Source organism: Zeus faber, assembly GCF_960531495.2.
Source record: "Zeus faber genome assembly, chromosome: 1".
Classification (NCBI taxonomy): domain Eukaryota; kingdom Metazoa; phylum Chordata; class Actinopteri; order Zeiformes; family Zeidae; genus Zeus; species Zeus faber.
Window position 1 is genome coordinate 31,673,705 of NC_137193.1, and position 14,824 is coordinate 31,688,528.

Genomic DNA, 14,824 nt, shown 5'->3' on the forward strand with positions numbered 1-14,824 from the left:
TTAACCTGCTGCTCGTTTGTGGACCCCAACTTGCATATCCATTGCCGATTGGGCAGTTTCTCATAGGACCACGCATGAGATGAGACATGAACACCGTCATGTCTCACTTACATAAAGTTGACGCTCACCCTCCCACCGTCACTTGATGGCCAATGTTGATGTTGCTTGATGCTGGTGGCTGCCATAGAGAATCAATGACTTCCTGTCTCTTTTGTTGCTATATGTGTGAACGGCGGGTGAGCCCTCAGATTTTTGGCCGGAGTGTTGGAGGCCAAGTGGCGCAGATACTATGATTTATTGGCTGAGACAGACAATTTTATACCCGACAACAAAAAGAAACAAAACAGAAGAAACATCCTGGTCTCTAGCAGACGGCCGCAACTGGGTCAAAGGCTGGTGTTTTCTCTTGACGGTGCTTCCTCGTACTGATGTGTAGGGTTTTTCCTACAGAGGCATTTTTGGCAGCTAGAAAGGAATTTCAGGCCGCAGAGCCGGAAAATGGAAACGTGGGTCTTAATGACGCTCATTGATATTTGATATTATCCTACATTGCAATATGGTCACAAAAGGGCGCAGCACAGTGCGCCATCACCGGTCACGTTAAACTAATGGGTAAAACAGAAGAACGCAAGTTGTGCAAACAGAAAAGGAAACAGTGAAAGTGTGTCCTGTGCACGCTCTGAAATAAAAAATTAATCTCACCAAGTTTGAATAGTAGTGAAAGAAGAAAGAAGAAAGTGAAAGAATCCCTATAAGAAGCCTAAACTTTTTTTTGACATTCCTTTATTCCTAATTAAATATAAAATATAGTCTATTTTGACTATATTCCCAGTTCAGAAGCATTTGATCAACTAAAATCAAATACTAGGATATTTGACGAAAACATGGATATTGATCATTTGGTGGTATTTTGGATGACAACGGGCGTTTTCAGAAGATATTTGCGTACAAGAAATATTTGAGAAACAATCAACAGCAATGTGGAAATAATGACCAAGCAGGTAAGGACATTGATTAGAACAGTCTATACAGTTCAGAAAATTACACTAAGTAAAGACATTTTACTATATTAAGATATTACAATAACCACAATACCAGACAATGTCTGGTCTCATATCACAACATCAATATGATAACCGTTTATTGGCCAGCCCAACTCTGCAGGCATGTAGGTTATGTGTATTTTCGTGTCAACCTACGTATATTCAAAGTTTTCTCAGATAGGTTTATGCAATTAATCTGATCATCTGTGTGTGTGTGTGTGTGTGTGTGTGTGTGTGTGTGTGTGTGTGTGTGTGTGTATGTGTGTGTGTGCGCGCGCAACAGATCGACCAATAGGATGGCAGAGAGAGGGCAACATCTTGTAACTATTTTCAATATGATCTTAATTGCCTCTGGCGCACAAGCCATATTGTATAGTGATTTGTCCAATATCCTATGACACACCTCCAACCCCAAAGTATCCAAGAAAGGAATGGCCCAAGACAAGACAATTTCAGTTGGATTACTCTTTATTAAATAAAAAATTAAAAAAATTCCGCTGCTTCAAAAGATTCCCCACATTTAGACCTCTTCTATGCAAGGAAACATCAACTATATTCATTATCTTTTTGATCTATCCACTTGCTGTAACTTATTTAGGTGACCATCCTTGGTCTTGAATGTTACATTTAAACCGTTTACAAGCATAATGAGACTAACAACCAAACTAATACTACTATAACTATACTATATAGGCCTGATGTGTTTGACAGTCTTGGTTCCAGTAGTTTCAGGCTAGAGACAACAACGTTAGAAAAAAATTACACCAGCATAATCTTCCAGTCCTACGAGGGTCAGGTGCCATCTTCATGCCCCCTCACCACCTCCCTCGCTGGCTTCCATATTTGAGTCAATAGCACAAGGAGGCCCTTACAGTGCACATGGACTAGTTTTAAAAGAACCAAAAATTGGCTCAGAACTAAAAAAGGCAAACAGGGTGCTAGGACCTCTGCAAAGCTGACCAAACTGGACAGGTTTTCTAGGAAGAACATTCCAGAATCACCCATTGGGCTACAAAAACATTGGCTGTGTGTGCTGTAGTCAAGGCCAAAGCCTTGACTGCCAGTTTGGTTTGCCAGCGCAAAGCTTTGAACAGCGCTCAACACATGTTGGTGGATATTCAGTGTGCTGAGGATGACTGGCATACCCAACAACACCTGACGCCCAGTCAGTTATGACCTTACGCAGCTAAAAAAAAAATCTACAATTAAAATCTACTACTAAATTACATTTAGCAGACATTTAGCAAATTAATATAGTGTAGCCACTAGGGATGCAACGGTACACGGTATATTATTGAACCGGTCCATACACCCCCTACGGTTCAATATGCACACGTGAACCACAGTATTACATGTGTGGCATATACACTCACCGCCCACTTTTTTAGGTACACCTTGCTAATACCGGGTTGGACCCCCTTTTGCCTTCAGAACTGCCTTAATTTTTCGTGGTATAGATTCAACAAGGTGTTGGAAACATTCCTCAGAGATTTTGGTCCATATTGACATGATAGCCTCGCGCAGTTGCTGCAGATTTGTCGGCTGCACATGCATGATGCCAATCTCCCGTTCCACCACATCCCAAAGGTGCTCTATTGGATTGAGATCTGGTGACCGTGGAGGCCATTGGAGTACAGTGAACTCATTGTCATGTTCAAAAAAACAGTTTGAGATGATTTGAGCTTTGTGATAAGGTGCATTATCCTGCTGGAAGTAGCCATCAGAAGATGGGTACACTGTGCTCATAAAGGGATGGACATGGTCAGCAACAATACTCAGGTATGCCATGGCGTTTAAACGATGCTCTATTGGTACTAAGGGGCCCAAAGTGTGCCAAGAAAATATCCACCACACCATTACACCACCACCACCAACCCAAACCGTTGATACAACAAGGCAGGATGGATCCATGCTTTCATGTTGTTTACGCCAAATTCTGACCCTACCATCTGAATGTCGCAGCTGAAATCGAGACTCATCAGACCAGGCAACGTTTTTCCAATCTTCTATTGTCCATTTTTAGTAAGCCTGTGTGAATTGTAGCCTTAGTTTCCTGTTCTTAGCTGACAGGAGCGGCACCCTGTGTGGTCTTCTTCTGCTGTAGCCCATCTGCTTCAAGGTACGACATGTTGTGCGTTCAGAGATGGTATTCTGCATACCATGGTTGTAACAAGTGGTTATTTGAGTTACTGTGCCTTTCTATCATCTCGAACCAATCCTCTGACATCAACAAGGCATTTTCGTCTTTTGGATCAGTCTCTGTAAACGACAGAGATGGTTGTGCGTGAGAATCTCAGTAGGTCAGCAGTTCCTGAAATACTAAGACCAGCCCGTCTGGCACCAACAACTATGCCATGTTCAAAGTCACTTAAATCCCCTTTCTTCCCCATTCTGATGCTCAACTTGAACTTCAGCAAGTCATCCTCACCATGTCTACATGCCTAAATGCAATGAGTTGCTGCCATGTGATTGGCTGATTAGCTATTTGTGTTAAGCAATTGAACAGGTGTACCTAATAAAGTGGCCAGTGAGTGTATATACAGTATATATATAAAAATAATTAACGGAAAATAATACGCTAATTAACCACTATCCTGGACACCTCCCCTCAGATCAGAAGTTATTCAGATTTTTGCATATGTTGAACTTATGCAAATAATAACACCCGCGTAATACACACAGAGCATTACACTTGTTCATGTGGCAGATTACTATAAAAACACTTAATTACTTTTTTTTTAAATGTTAAATATAAAGATATCAAAACCGTACCATTACCCCAAAACCATGATACATACCAAACTGTGAACCCACTGTGCCGTTGCATGCCGAGTAGCCACCTGTGTTGTCTGTTGTTCTTGAACCTGAGAATCCCATTAAGGCACAGTGTGAATCCACTGTGTCTTTAGGAACACACACGCACACCTCTAGCAAGACATGCTTTGGTCTCATCCTTCGTGTCCTGATTCTTTTAAAAACCACCAAGAAAACAAATGTAGTGAAACCACCACAGACTAACTATAAAGGCATCCTGACTGCATGACCGGTTTATTGTCAAAGTGGGACGCTAATAATAAGGAATTTCCTTCCTTGATTGAGCCACATTAACAACAATGAATCGATTACTTAGAACACAAAATGTAGGTTTATTCCCCAATTGAAGTTGTATATAAACCTGAACATCAAACAAGAAATTAAACCAATATGTACCGCAAAGGTAGTAATGCTAGGCAAGCATGAGGTGCTGCCTTCTTACAAAGTTAACATTAAGTATTTTGGAACTAGTTTAACTTAGTTTAAAGTCACCTTGCAACTTGAACTTGAAAACTCACAAACATAATCATTCAGTTTGACAGTCTAATCAATCTAATTAACAGCGATTAGACCAGCACAATAGAGTAAATGTTAGCTACTCCAATACACATTCCTGCTAGCTTTATTTTACAAGTAGGAGTACCCAGGGTGCCTCATAAAAGTATACTGAGCCACTCTGCAATAAACTGAATCAAGCCTTTTGCAGACTCAAGATCAGGCTGTGACGCTATGAATATTTTCTTACCGTGGTGAAAAACAACGTATAACCGCGGTATTGCAGTTTACTAACGGGAGGGGCTGGGTACGAGAGAGGTGGAGAATGTGTCCCCATCCCGCACGGTGCTTGTTTTAGTTACATAAGGAAACAGAAAGAGTAGAATGAAATCATGTGATTATTTAAAATGATATAGTTTACATTATATAGATATGTTTGCAATGATATATTGAGGGGTCCAACTCTTGGTTTTCCCCTGGAAGGCGGGATCCTGACCCTCCATGTCCGCCCCCCGTAATTTCCGCCCCTGGCCAAGCCAGGGGCCATTCTCACCCGCATTGTACAGCCCAATCCGATTCCGTGTTGGGTACAGCCCTAGCCCTAATTACGCTCGTTCCACAGCTCCGATCAGAGCGGTCTTTTCTCCAAAGCAAATAAAAACCCTAGATGTACTATGAAATTGACTCGGTTTCCTGCTGCAGCAGAGCAGATTGCTCCTGAAAAATTTGCTCTGGTGGCAAATTTGATTGGGAATTGAGCCTCTGCACTAGAGGACATTCTGTCGGTGATGGTCGGGTTTATTGCCCACTTTCATCACCACATCTGCAGAATTATTGAACATTCTGGCCAAAGGGGCACTCTCCCTTGTACAGACAGTGAAAGGCCGGAGGAGAGGGAAACTTGCCAGCGCGGACTTGGCACACCATTACCGGGAATATTTCTCTCAAACTTGGTGAACTTATACTGAACTTTATTGCCATCACATGTGAATTTATTTGCTAATGTTAGCCAAAACATTTATAATCATTTATTTGTTTATTTTTAAATACACAATTGAATGGCAATTTTAGTATTGGAATAGTGTTTTTGTATTCAAATTCTTTTCAAAGTTTGTTCCCGCAGTCCTAATGCCAGGTGGCTGGGTGCAGTGTGCATTGAGGGATGCGGCGCAGCAGATCCTCCGCAGCTTGTCCAACTCCAAACCAAATTTCATGAATGTCGGTTCAGAGCCGGGTGAGCAGCAGTCCACTCCAGAGGGGCCTGCAACCCCCCAGTGCACACTGCATTTTTATTTCTATTTTTTTTATCTGCGGATCTTGATTGCCCCAATATGCAGATCATGTCGGACAATATAACCCACAAAAATACAGGGAGAATCCCAAACTTGCTTGTGATTTCTAAGTTCGAAATCAAACGCTCATTTCGATCGATTTAGAATCGTGACACCGCTAGTTGTAAACTAGCTGTGTAAACAGTTGTAAACTGTCTTGGTGTGCTTTACAAAAGAAGCTTTTCTTGCCTCCTTGTACCCTTGTGACAACGCTGGTTATTACTACCAGGGAATTACTACACATTATGTTCGTTGGAACTACATTGATCTCCGTATGCCGCAAACATTCCAGCGGTGGAGCTATCTTTTCCCTTTCCCCTCATTTAAGTCCGGAAGTAGTAACATAGGCACAAAGAAGGGGTGGAGCCGAATCCAAATAAAGCACAAATAGTGGGATTTTAGGAATATTTATTTCGTAAAAATATTTCAAAATGTGTTATTATATTTTATATAACATATGATAATATTATATGATACATTTATCATGTAATTTATTTAATAGTTATTTGATTTCGGAAAGAAAGAAAAACATTCTGAAAAAATTACGAGACTGAGCCGAACCGTGGCACTCGGCTGCAAAGACGAGAAACTGAAAAAGGTCCAGTCTCTACGGAGACAGGTCTTCATGTTTTTAAATTGTTGTTTTTTTTCTTCTTACAAGTGCCACTAAGACCCTAGACGTGTCTTTTAGAGTTAGGTGTGCAGTTCGGTGGGTTAGGGTTACTGCGTCTGGGAACAGGGGCGCTGTCCCGGCTCCGTCAGCAGAGGGAACCGAGTCTGTCCGGGAGGGGCGGGGAGACGGGAAGCGAAGTGCTGGTCTCTGAGACCATTCTAAACCCTAACTCATTATGTACTAAATCCATAACAGTCTATCCGGGAACAGACTCCATATGGAACTTTCTGTATAAGAGGCCAATGTGGGAATGACTACCTACTGCCTTTGTTGGATATTTTGTTAATCCAGCAATGTTATGCATTCCATGTGGCAAAGGGGCTAAAAAAAACAGTGAAACCGTTCTCATAACTTTTTTTGGAAGAAACCATAGAAACATAGAAAGTAGTAAGAAATTTCATTGGACATATAGGATGTCCGGTTGTTGCAAACTTCGGTGACTGAAGCACAAACAGAAAAGTTGGGTGAGCAATGCCAAAGTCTTCAGAAGGATGACTATGTTGCCATTTCAACAGCAAACATTTTCCTACCTGAGCGTGGTCTATTCCTGTCTAAAGCAAGCCGATTCGGGGTATTTCTTCATGTCTGTTAACTGAACCAGAAGAGGGTTACTGCTATGGCAACAGAGCACACATACCACACTCCAGAACTCCAAACCTACTGAGAATGAATCAACGCACAAAGACATCACAAAGACATCTGGAGTTCAAGAAACAAATCGATGACAGGGGCACTGTCCCCGAGCAGACTCAGCCTCCATAGAAGAGGCCCATTCATCGCTTGTTATACGCCTGATTTGTGTCATTTAGATTAATTCATTTATCATCACAATGTACAGAAATTGATCTGACAGCTCAGATGAAAGGGCTCTAATACGGAAACGGTGCAGACATTTGTCTTCAGATTTGTCTCTTAAAAGACATGACTGATTCAGCTATGAGTATCTGAGCATTCAGGCTTGAGCAACGGTCCATGCTGAATAGTACACAGAAAGAGATTAATTACACACAGCCCCGGCCCGTTTGCATTGAACGACTGAGCAAAGTCTTGCCTACACTCATCATGGCTGTCCACAACAGGAGCAGCCTCAGAATTTCTGGCCCGCCCCTGCTTCCTCTCTGGCCAGGTTACCAGTAAAGCTCTTGTCAAGATCCCTATTTCATTAACATCCATGCTGCCTCAGTTTAACAGCTAAAATGAAAAACAGGCACTCTACTTCCTGTCATCTGATGTCTTCATACATTGCCTCCTCAAGGGGCTACAGTTCGCAACTGTCATCACATCATTTTAAATAAAGGCAGAAAAACAGGCATTCCAGGTCTGGAGTGCTACAAAATCTTGTCTGTTGGTTTCTATGACTTTAGAAGACCAAAAACAACCATGTAAACAATGGAAGAAATATCTTGACATTATATTTGGTTCAATTCCAAATACAAATCTTAGCCAAGAACGTGTCCTTCATGTAATGGCTAACTAAGGCATGGGCTCTTAAAGCATAAAGCCTTAAAGAATAACAAAAATCAGAAGCATAAATCCACATATATATTTACACTTAGGAGAGGAAATCTCTTTGTGCAGCATTACGGATGAAATGTAAATCCAACCTTTTTATAAGAGATCATAAAATGAAATAAATGTATTTCAGGCTACAGCTAATGGGGAAATTACCAAATAGCAAAAGTATGTTTTTTGGAGTTGGAAATGTAATACTCAAAATATAAACATCATAATCTCGAGGTCTCCTCCACGGTTATAGTTTGTTTGGATCAGATGTTAAAACATTCATTACTTCAAAGAATACAAAGTTAACCTAGAACCGTGAATGCAGAGCACATCTTGTAGTAATTGCAAGAGCTAACAGCAAAAGGGCCAAGGCACCGTACATATTCAAGTCTGCCATCTTTTTGAAATTTATCACACTATAAAAATCACTAAGATATTTGGAGGCAGCTCTTTCTGTCTTGGAGGTTGCGGCCCAACTTAGAGAGTGCAACAGATGTTTGTAAAATAATTAAGAGGATTGCTTCTACGCAACACTGATTCAATATCCAACCAGACAGAGCAGATTATTTTAATCACGATACCAGTTTACAGTTCTCATTCCACGCTTTACCTCCTCAAGATGAAATTTGTTTAAAAGCTGTTCATACTAGGCCAATGGATTTTAAATCACTCCCAACTTTCAATCGACCTTGGAATGATTTACAAGCAGTACACTAAAAAAGCCGTAGACATAATGATAGAATTGTATCGCTTTACAAGTTGCCTCCTATGAACCCCCCTTAACAACAAGACATTGATTCCTCTAGCTAGCCCATTTGAGGAACATTGGCTAGGCCCATGCCCAGTGCAAATTGGACATGAAAATACTAAACAAACATTTTCCATATTATACACATTACACATTTAAAAATGCCTTAATACCATGTGAGCGCTAGATGACAAATCAGATTTCCTTTGAGCAGTGGATGTCAGCCATTATACATTTTTGAAAGACATACCACTGGTGGTAAAACCTGTCCAGCATTATAATGAATGAAACACTGTTTTTGATACCAGTACTAATAATCATTCCCTGACTTTGATACCGCTTCTTATATGAATACCATTTTTCTTTTTTTGTGTTTAATGCTTTTAGATCAAAAAATATCTGAAACGTTGTAAAAGAATAAATAATAAATAAATGAATGAATGCATGAATAAATAAATAAATAAAATCGCTTTTCAAGAAAAGAAAAATGACATAGCACATTTACTCTTACAGCCTTATCTCTTAGTTTTATTTTTGGCTCACTGACGCCAAAGAGATAAAAGTACTTTGGTACTGAATGCCGCATAATCTTTCTACTATGAATACTATCTATGCAATTCGGTCGATACCATAAAAGTATTGAATTTCGATACCTGGCCCTACTACGATGTGCCTGTTTCTCTGGCACAATGTCATCGGCCAACAACCCCTAAAAGGTTGTGTGACGGAATTTGTTATCCTAGGAAGATTTCCAGCATCAACCAAGTGTGAGAAAGAGCAACACTAAGACATAATGGGCTCTGCAGGAACATAACAAATAATCCTTACACTGCTTGATATTCATATGACCTGTGGACCAACACCCATGCCTGGAAAAAAAAGTAATAACACGAGTTAGAACCGCACAATAAAGAAATACGTTCAAAGCCAAAGAGACATTTCACCTGAAGCTCATTCGGCAGGATTGCATTATCGAGAAGAGATAACATTTGTCAAAATCCCCTTTAACACATAGTTCCCGGTAAATTACTAGGATAGCCTTTCCGGCACCATTAGTAAGTTTCACTATTCACACATAAAGCTACATTCAGGAAAATTTCTGTCTTGCACCTTTTCACACATGCCATTATAATGCCGGAATAGATAGACAAGGGAGCAGCAGAAGTCACCCGGTGTTGTCGCGGTCCACAGACGGGGCAGCAGAGCATGGAGAGATGTACAGACAAAGCTCATTCACTTGTGTGCAGAGGATGTATGTGGACGTAGCATGCAAACAAAAATAAATATGTCTATGAAGTAAATCCTGAAATAAGTAAACAAGGTAATAAATATATCAATGTAAATAAAAATATGTAAATGAGTAAATATATACGCCGACGGACCGGGCAGAGGTATGCCCGGCGCAATAACCCTAACCCAATGTTATAAATCACTGTGATAATTTTCAACCTGTTTGCCTGTACACTTTCTGCCTCCGGAGAAGGAACTTTCTCCACCCGTTCTACCTCTCTGGTGCTGTGCTCTGGTGCAACCGGCAGGCAAGCTAAGCACTTGTGCCCGATGTCACCGCACCACACCCCAAACTCTAAAAGACAGGACTAGGGTCTGAGTGGCATCTTTTAAGACATAAAATAATAAAATGAAAGAATAAAAAGACCTGTCTCTGTTGAGACTGGACAGGATTCAGTTTCTCGTCTTTGCAGCTGAGCTCCACAGTTCGGACTTGCCATTTTACAGATGGTGTTTTTCTTCCTGAATTTTTTCTCTTTTTATATTTGTAAAAAATAAATGTTTTTAAAAACATGCAATTTTTTCTTTGTCGGTACCATAATCGGCTCCACTCCTACTTCACTGCTTGTTCCGGAAATGTTACTGCTTCCATTCAGCCTGGCATGGCCAGACCAATTTGCAAATGCATATTAGTCTGGAATCACACCGTTAATTTTCAATTTCCAAGGGGTATTACCAAAGGGCACGGACCAAAATGTCTCTGGACGCAATTGGACAGACCCACAACCAATCAGAGCAACAAAACATGTGACGTAGCGCTGAGCGAGTGAGTTGGTAAATTTAACTTTTCCCAAATCCTGTCAGAAGTACGGAAAACACATCTCTCTTATCAACAAAAGCTTTTTTGAAGAAATCTACTCTCCAGTTCATTTTATACTGTCACTATAGCGACATCAACAGAGTGTTCCACATCAGCGGCAGAGATCTTGGTTGTTTACGAAAATGCCTCAACGGCTCTCCTCTGCATCGTCATCATATCAACCCCGCTCCATATTACATAAATGGTTGTGATCGGCCCGACCGTGGCAAGGTTGGGTGGAAATCTGTTTGCATGGAGGGTGGCCAGAAGTATTCTGCAGAGAGAATGAAACATGAGCTCGCAGAATCGCCTGGTTCCCAGGCTAGCTTCTATTCACAACACAGCCATACCGGCATTTTCCCCGAAATGTTACTAGCTGTTGAGGTGGGAAATTGCAGGAACAGATTTCCCGGAATATCGATCCCTGATCCCATTCACACATGATGCCATGTAGGAACAGTTCCGGAACATTGCTGAGAAAGCCTGCATGTCAGAAAGGTGCTTAACGGTGATGCACAATTGACAGATATACTTCTTTCTGTGCTGAATTACTTTCAATGGTGTTTCACTCTTGAGTGAGTTGACTGCTGTATTGGTGTCTATCGTGTTAAGACATTGTGGAGATATGTGTATATTTATTTTACATCCAAGCAATGCTATGAGAATTCAAGATGTAAAGATTCAAAGAGGTTCCAGGGGGTCTGTCTACAGAACGCACAATAATGACTTCTGTTAAGTCACTGTAACTAAAGTATGGCATTTTTAACTGAAGCATGTCAAACAATAATATTCTTCTGAGATTTGAATTCCTGGGACAAAATTGTATCAAATGGGAACCTTAGTTTGAAAATGGTTGAGAATCACTGATATAGTTGAATGTGAGAAACCTCAGTTGGTTTATTTAACGTTATTTTACAGGACAATTAATAAGCAAACCTATAAATACGTGTGCATATTGTTTCATGTCCAAGACATTCTTTCTGGCAGGATTACAAAGATGGTTTATTATATTGTATTTGTATGTGCTTCTGTGCACAATCCCAGATGCTGGCCTGCTCACAAGAGGCGTGTGTTTATGTCTGGAAAGCTAACAATAGGCCCCAGTGCTGGCACAGGGCGAGCTCCTATTTTATTGATCATCAGAACGCATAGCACTTGGATTAGGGGAATAAGATGTACGTAATGGTGTTATTTTGAATATGTCGGATTCCTGGTCGTAATCGACTGGCGGCTGCATCTTCATCACGACGCACACAGGCATCAATTTCTATAAATATAATATCACGACAACACGGATCAATAACAACGTCATGACTAAAAAGTGATTTGAACAGACCAAAACATTTAAATCGCGGAGCTTGTTGTTTTGATGCTCTGGTGTTAAGCATCACCCACCCTCGTCCTCCTCCCTCCACATTCTGACCCAATTAGCGAGCTGTAGCCAGCTAGCTTAGCACGGTGACGAAAGGTTCGATTCGTTATTGACATCCGGATCTTGGCGAGTCACTCCGTAAAAAGAGTCGTTCGCCTGTTCATTTCGTGCGTAAACCGAACATAATTTACAACATTATATATCGAGGTGGAACGCGCGACGTGAGTCACCCGAATTGCCGTGGACTTAAATGTTGTTATTGTCAGTTGACAAGTTTGCTCGCACACTCTTTTGCCAGGAGTGGCTCCCGACGCCCGAGTCCTTCAAAACGTTTGTTCGCGGCGAACGGATCATTTGCAGGTCTCGCATCGCTAACCTAGCATGGAGCTATCTGTGTGGCGATGGATGCATAAGAACCATGAACGCGGTTGACGTTTTACCTTTGGAAACGGGCGAAGTCGCCGAGCGCTCTGGCGAGGCTTTGTCCGGTGGAGAGAGCCTGTGCCTGGGCAGCAGCCTGCCCTCCGAGCCGTTCCCGAGCAGCTGCGTCGGGCTGGCCGCGGGACTGGAGCACCGGGACGTCGTCGGTCCTGGGAAGGAGGAGGAGGTGGAGGCGGCGGCGGCGGCGGAGGAGGAGGAGGCGGAGCTGCTCTGGTTTCCACGCAAGAGCTGGTACGGAACCGTGGCACGGATGGGCTGCAGCCGAACCGCGCTGCCGCTGCTAGCGCTCCCGCCGCTGCTGCCGCACGCCGGGGAGGACGCGGTGGGGGAGGCGTCACCGCTGCGGCCGCGCTTCACCCGCTGCTGCGCTGAGCTCGTCGCCGATGCTGACGATGTTGACATTATTCCAAACCACCACCACCACCACCACCACTCCTCCACTTTTTTTAGACTCAACTTGTGGGATTTGAACTTGACGGGAGATCTCTGGAAAACTTTGCCGCTTCCGCCGCCAAGTGTTTGTTTCAAAGTAACTTGACAGAAATGCTGAAAGTGAACTTTCCAGGAGTCGTGTCGTGACGCGTATTAATTTCACGGCGGTCGGTCCGCGGTAACGGCGGCTCCGCTCACATGCTTGCGATTTTTAACGAGTCTAATAAAAGTTCGTTTTAACACCTTGTTTTTTTTTTGTTTTTCAACCAAAAATAACTCAAACGTGAACGCGTCGTTAACGTCGGGGTTTCTACGGCTTGTCAATTACCGCGTTACTAACTTGTTTCGTTCCTTTGTCTCGCTCCCTCGGATCGACGTCCACGGGTTACAAACAGGGCTGACTGGACGCGACCACGGGCTGCTGGGCGAGGGCGGGGCCAACTCGGGTTCCCGGCTCTGATTGGCTCACCGCGCTGCCACTTAGCGATGCTCATTGGATAATACGCGAGCATCCGCCAATAGATTCATTGAGGTTAGCAGTGGGTGGACCTTTAGAGATTTGCCGACATGCGATTGGCTATTGACCTACGCCATTGGGGTTATTGCTAAGTGTGCTCGTTACCTGTTCGTGTAAGCGCAGAAATGAAATATTATACAAATACGATTTTGATATCTCCTTCCAACACAAATGGAGATAACACCAAATACATAACTGAACAGGTTTACCTGATTTACCACCACCTCAACGCATTTTCACTTGAGCTGGGGACAAAAATGACTGTTTCCACAGAAGAATTGGATTTTTTTGTTGTTGTTGTTGTTGTTGTTGTTGTTGTTGTGGGGTTCTTCGAAGGGTATCTGCATATCCAGAGCGAATCAAGCTCAAAGGTTTACAGTTGAGGAGGTTTAAAGGGTGTAGCGGTGCATAACGTATTGATTAATGAGAAGTTCACGGACAGCAAAAGGTGCAGATACTCTGTACCTTCGTGTACAAATCGAACACCAACAACTTTCCTGTTCTCCCCGAGCAACAACAAAACATCATTGCCAAACACACACCGTGAACCACAAAAAAGGGAACTCAACCCACCCGTGGAAATTAATGAGAAACATTTTATCGTATAACTATAGTAATGTTTTATAGCCGTAGATGAAATGCACCCGCACCCGTCAGTTTAACGTGACTTAAAGGGCACCTGTTGACTCGCTTCTTCGCTCATCGTTGGCCCCTTTACCCGCACGATGCGACCGCGCGTTGAAAGTGCGGACGTTGACGCAAAAAAAAAAATAAAAATAGACAGGATCTATCTGCGTATCCTTCCATCATGTCCCATCCCATTTAGAACCCAAAACCAATATCAGAAGTTATTGACTTTTCCCCGCATTGGGTACCGTGAAATGTTGCGAGTGTGGGGATCGCACCGAAGGGACCACAGTGGAGAGCCCCCACGCTCACTGGCAGCATGGAGTGTCGGTGCTGCCGGTGCTTCCTCTACCGTAGTGTTGCTCCGATTGTTTTGAACGGATCAGATCACTTTTTTTTTTTACAAGTGTTACAGTTTTATGTTGTGTGTTCGTTGAAGTTGCTGTCTCCTCTAATGGTTCGTTCGCAATCGCGCTGGAACAATGACACGCCCCTTTTCCGAGGTGTTCATGACGTTGAACGTGACGCACCAGAGATAAAAACAGCATTTCTCCTGCAATGGGAAAGGTGTCAATCGGCTGGTTTTTTTTTTTGCGGTTTGGCCCACTCATTTTGGTGTGAAAATGGTATAACTCAACAAACCAATATTTAATATTAATACCAACCGTCCACGGAGAAACTGCAGACGATGGAAATGTTAGTATTTTAAAAATAATGATGATGTAGGGCTCTCTGTAAA

General features: G+C 42.4%; 1 protein-coding gene across 3 annotated transcripts in view; it reads right to left on the reverse strand.

Moving 5' to 3' along the window:
* Positions 1-13,277, reverse strand: part of glcci1a (glucocorticoid induced 1a) — a 36,193-nt gene extending 22,916 nt beyond the window's left edge. For all 3 annotated transcript variants that reach the window (XM_079998983.1, XM_079998984.1, XM_079998982.1), the window contains exon 1: positions 12,509-13,277. In XM_079998983.1, the coding sequence (XP_079855109.1) occupies positions 12,509-12,911 (403 nt within the window). In that variant the 5' untranslated portion in view covers positions 12,912-13,277. The remainder of the gene's footprint in view (positions 1-12,508) is intronic.
* Between the last annotated feature and the right edge of the window lie 1,547 nt (positions 13,278-14,824).